This window comes from Camelus ferus, chromosome 29, assembly GCF_009834535.1.
Source record: "Camelus ferus isolate YT-003-E chromosome 29, BCGSAC_Cfer_1.0, whole genome shotgun sequence".
Classification (NCBI taxonomy): Eukaryota; Metazoa; Chordata; class Mammalia; order Artiodactyla; family Camelidae; genus Camelus; species Camelus ferus.
Window position 1 is genome coordinate 26,336,759 of NC_045724.1, and position 4,184 is coordinate 26,340,942.

The 4,184-nt window shown below is 56.0% G+C and overlaps 1 protein-coding gene across 1 annotated transcript; it reads right to left on the minus strand.

The window, feature by feature from the left end:
* Nucleotides 1-217: 217 nt before the first annotated feature.
* NPBWR1 (neuropeptides B and W receptor 1) lies at nt 218-1,264 on the minus strand. Its single transcript, XM_032470003.1, has one exon. It carries the CDS (start codon nt 1,262-1,264, stop codon nt 275-277), a length of 990 nt encoding a protein of 329 aa, XP_032325894.1. The 3' UTR covers nt 218-274.
* Nucleotides 1,265-4,184: the final 2,920 nt, after the last annotated feature.

Consider the following 4,184-nt stretch of genomic DNA (forward strand, 5'->3'; position numbering starts at 1 on the left):
AAGCTGGGAGTCTCTTCAGTGCCGTTTGGCATTAAGGAGCTGTCTGTGCGCTCTCAGCCGCTAAGAGCCTCACGCTCCGCGTGCTCCCGCATCACCCGGAGGGCTTGGCAAATTCAAACTGCGGGCGCAGCCACAGCGCGTCCCAGTCAGTAGGTCTGGGGAGGAGCCCGAGAATCAGCATCTTCAGCAAGTTGGGAGTGGGGTTGGGGGTGGGGAGGCTCAGGGGGTCAGGGACCACCCTGAGCGTCGGGGCGCCGGCCCCTCGCGCGCGGCCTCAGGCGGCGGCGCGGCACGCCAGCAGCTGGCGGAGGTTCCTGCGGAAGCTGTCGTCCAGGAAGGCGTAGAGGAAGGGGTTGAGGCAGCTGTTGGCGTAGCTCAGGCTGGTGATTAAGTAGGAGGCCGCGATGACCAGCGGCGTCTGCGGGAGGTCGGTGGTGAGCGCCACCACCGTGCTCAGGTGGTAGGGCGTCCAGCAGAGGAGGCAAGCGGCCAGGATCGCCACCACCAAGACAGTCACCCGCTTCTTCGCGCGGTCCAGGGCCCTGGCGTGGCTGTCGAGGCGTATGGAGCGCAGGCGGCAGAGCAGCGCGGTGTAGAGGGCGCAGATGGTGGACACGGGGATGGCGAAGCCCAGCACCAGCGTGTAGAGGCGGCTGGCGCGCCACCAGAACGCCTCGGGCTGCGGGAAGACCAGCACGCACTGGCGCCGGCCCTGCTCGTCGTCCAGCCCGGCGAAGACGGCGAAGGGCAGCACGACCAGCGTCACGAGCCCCCACACGGCCAGGCTCACCGCGCGCGCGGCCCCGTACGTGCGGCCCGCCACCCGGCGCGACTGGGCGGTGGCCAGCACCACCAGGTAGCGGTCGGCGCTCATGACGGCGAGGAAGTAGAGGCTGGAGAAGGTGTTGTACTGGTCGATGACCACGATGAGCTTACACATGAGCTCCCCGAAGGGCCACTGCCGCAGCAGGAAGTCGGCGATGTTGATGGGCAGCACGAGCGTGAAAAGCTCGTCTGCCACGGCCAGGTTGAGGATAAACAGGTTGGTGACCGTCTTCATGCGGGGCGCCCGCAGCAGCACGCACAGCACCGCCGAGTTGCCCGCCAGCCCCACCGCGCAGATCACCGCGTACACGACCGGCACGGCCACGGCCAGCGGCGTGGGCAGCGGCGGCGGCAGGCCGGACGCGTTGGGGCAGGCGAGCGCTGGCCCGGGGCACGATGCGTTGGCGCGCCCCGGCCCCCAGGACGACGCGTTGTGCATCCTGGCGAGGGCGGGCGGCTCTGTCTCTTCCTCCGCCGCCCTGCCGGGCTCTGCGCTCTCGGGGACCCGACCCGCGCTCCGAGCCCGTCTCCGGCCTTCCCCGGAAGGCGCGTTCCCGCCGCCCTCCTTGAACACCCGCGCCGCGGACTCCGGGGCTGCAACGCGGACCTGGAAGCACAGGCCAGGCTCGTCGACGTGCAGCTCCGGGAAGAAGTGCGGTTCCGAGGGGAGGAGGCGGCGCGGCGCCCAGCCGGCCCCACGTGATCGCTCTCTGCTACTCGTTGAAATCTTATTCTGACCTGTTGGCTACATCAAACCAAGTGCTGGGGGAAGAGTCCTTACCTTTATAGGAAAAACACAAACCCACTTCCCCTGCTTTAGCCCCACCCCGCCCCGGGGAGGTCACCCCAGCGAATCCTGCAGCGGCCAGCTTCTGTCCCCCGAGGTCCCGCGCGCCCCTGCTAACTGCGACCCCAACAGCAGCCTCTGTCTCACCTGGCGGGTCCAGGGGCAGGGTCTGCCCCTTCCGGACGGTCAGCAGAGGGGCCAGCGGATGCCGGGGACGCTGCGGCGCCAGCCGGCTGCGTGTCCGCTCCCCGCGTGCGCCCGGAGGCGGCCGCCCGCGCCTTCGCTGGTCCCGCCCGCGCGCGGGGAGCTCGGGGCTGGCGCAGCCGCAATGGCGCTTCGACGACCCTTCCGCCGCCCCCGCCGCCCCCCCCCCCCGCAGCCAAACAGCCGGACCGAGAGCAGCACGACCCCAAAATTAAGGAATTCCTTTTTTCGTTTCAGTAGTGTGACCTCACCCCGTTTGAATTAATGAAAAGCGCTCCTGGTTAAGAATTCAATGGAAGAGAAACATAGGGTGTTAACGGCCTGTTTTAAAAGGAGAGCAGGAGCTGAGGCTCCCAGTCCATATTTTTAACACCACATCCGCAATGGACTGATGTAGTTCTAAACTTTAAGTTACGTCCCTACTGCATGGCTGGCTACACAGATGGGGGACGTGACGGCAATTCTAAAATGCAAATCACCCGCTTTATGTCACTCTGCTCCCCACAAGGTTGCAAGATTGTTAGGAACGTGTGTGTATGTGTATGGCCTGGCATTAACAAAGACAAACCGCTCCTGGTTGTCCTCTGAAGAGAACGACCCGCCGCCGCAGCGGTCTTGCCAAGGCCGGCGGAGCAGCGGGACCTGGCCTCCATCTCCCGGAGCCGCGACGTCTTCCACCTGTTAAGGGGAACTCACTGCAGGCACCTCCCCTTTGAGGACCCAATGAAATAAAATCAGTATTAGTCCTCTCCCATGCCTACTTCCTTCCTTTGGGAGACCCAGCAAATTAAAGCAGAGGAGTCTGTCTTGCGCCCCTCCAGTAATCTTCCTTTGCAAGCGCCGACAAAAGCCCCACAACGTGCGCCTCTGGTCCTTTAGGAAGCGTTTGTGAAGGAACGAGCCTGAGACGCTGAGGAGACTGGAAGGAGGCTGATTGGAAGGGGCCAAACCTCTAGGGGGGCATGCACTCAATCCTCTTTTTTTTTTTTTTTTACTAGAATCTACATAATTTTGGCTTCTCTGCAGTTTCATGCTTTGCGTGATGAAAATGACAGGCAACTCGGGCTATGTACATGAGCAAGAATATTTGAGAAGACACCATAGAAAGTTGAGTGAAACAAAAAAGAAAAATTACATGTGAGAGATATATATATAGTGTATATATAATACACACGTGTATATACGTATGCATGTATCTGTGTGTCTCATGTGCATACACACAACTGTATGTATATGGCTGCTTAATTTTCAAACACTTGGAGGTCTTTCTAGCTTTTTAATTATTGATTTCTAGCTTAATTACATGTGGACAGAGAAATAATATGATTTCAGTTCATTGCCATTTGTTGAAACATTAATCGGTATATAGTTTGTTTTCTGATTATTTCATGTTTACTTGAAAATAATGTGTGTTCTGTGTTTGTTGGGTGCAAAACTCTACCTCTGTCAACGAGTCAGATTTATTCTTGTGTTGTTTAAATCTTCTCAGTATTTTTATCTGGCTGTTCTATAGGTTTTGAGACAGATGTGGGTTTCTCTGGGCTTTTAGCTTCGCCGATTTTTACGACGTAATTTGATGCTGTTGCATTAGATGCACACAAGTTTAAGATTGTCATCTTCCCCGTAGAATGGACTCTCTTACTGCTATAAATGCTCTTCTTTAACTGGGCTGCTACTTCTGGTTGGATGCAGTCTCCTTTGTTTGGCATAGTACAGCTGCACCAGCTGTGTTCCTCTCGGTATTATCATGGGGTACGTTTGGGGTCTGAACTACTACTGTCCGCCCATCAGTGAGTTCACTGTGACAGTTTATACAGCACATTTTGGAGTCGGAATTAAAGGTATTAGTTTTATGGATTACTCTTTCATTAACGGTCTTGATTCTTTTCTACAGTCAGTTTTATGTAGTTGCCATATATCGTGCATCGTTTGTGCATCACACATTATAGTAGACACAAGCAAAAGACATGGAAAAGGGAACTTGTAGACCAAAAGAAACTTAAAGGATATATAAGGTTATCACAATGTGTAAAATTTAAATACTCTCTAAATACTTGAAAAGATTAAACATTTTTGTCATTGGGTCTTCTTAGAGATAATGGTACTTTTAGTTTGGCTTGTTTTCGCATTCAACAACAAGAATTTGGCATCCATCCATAAGCAGAAGTGCCTCTGTGGGATTTGTGGGACCAAGCACCATATGCCAAGGGACCTGGGGGCCGTCTCACACACTGGTGCATTGGGTAATAGGCAGACAGACTGCGGCACCAGCTGTGGAACCAACAGGACAATATGAGCTGGTTCTGGCCCTTCTTGGCCACTATCTGGGAGCATCTGCAGAACACTGACTTGGGTGGTCTCTTTCAGA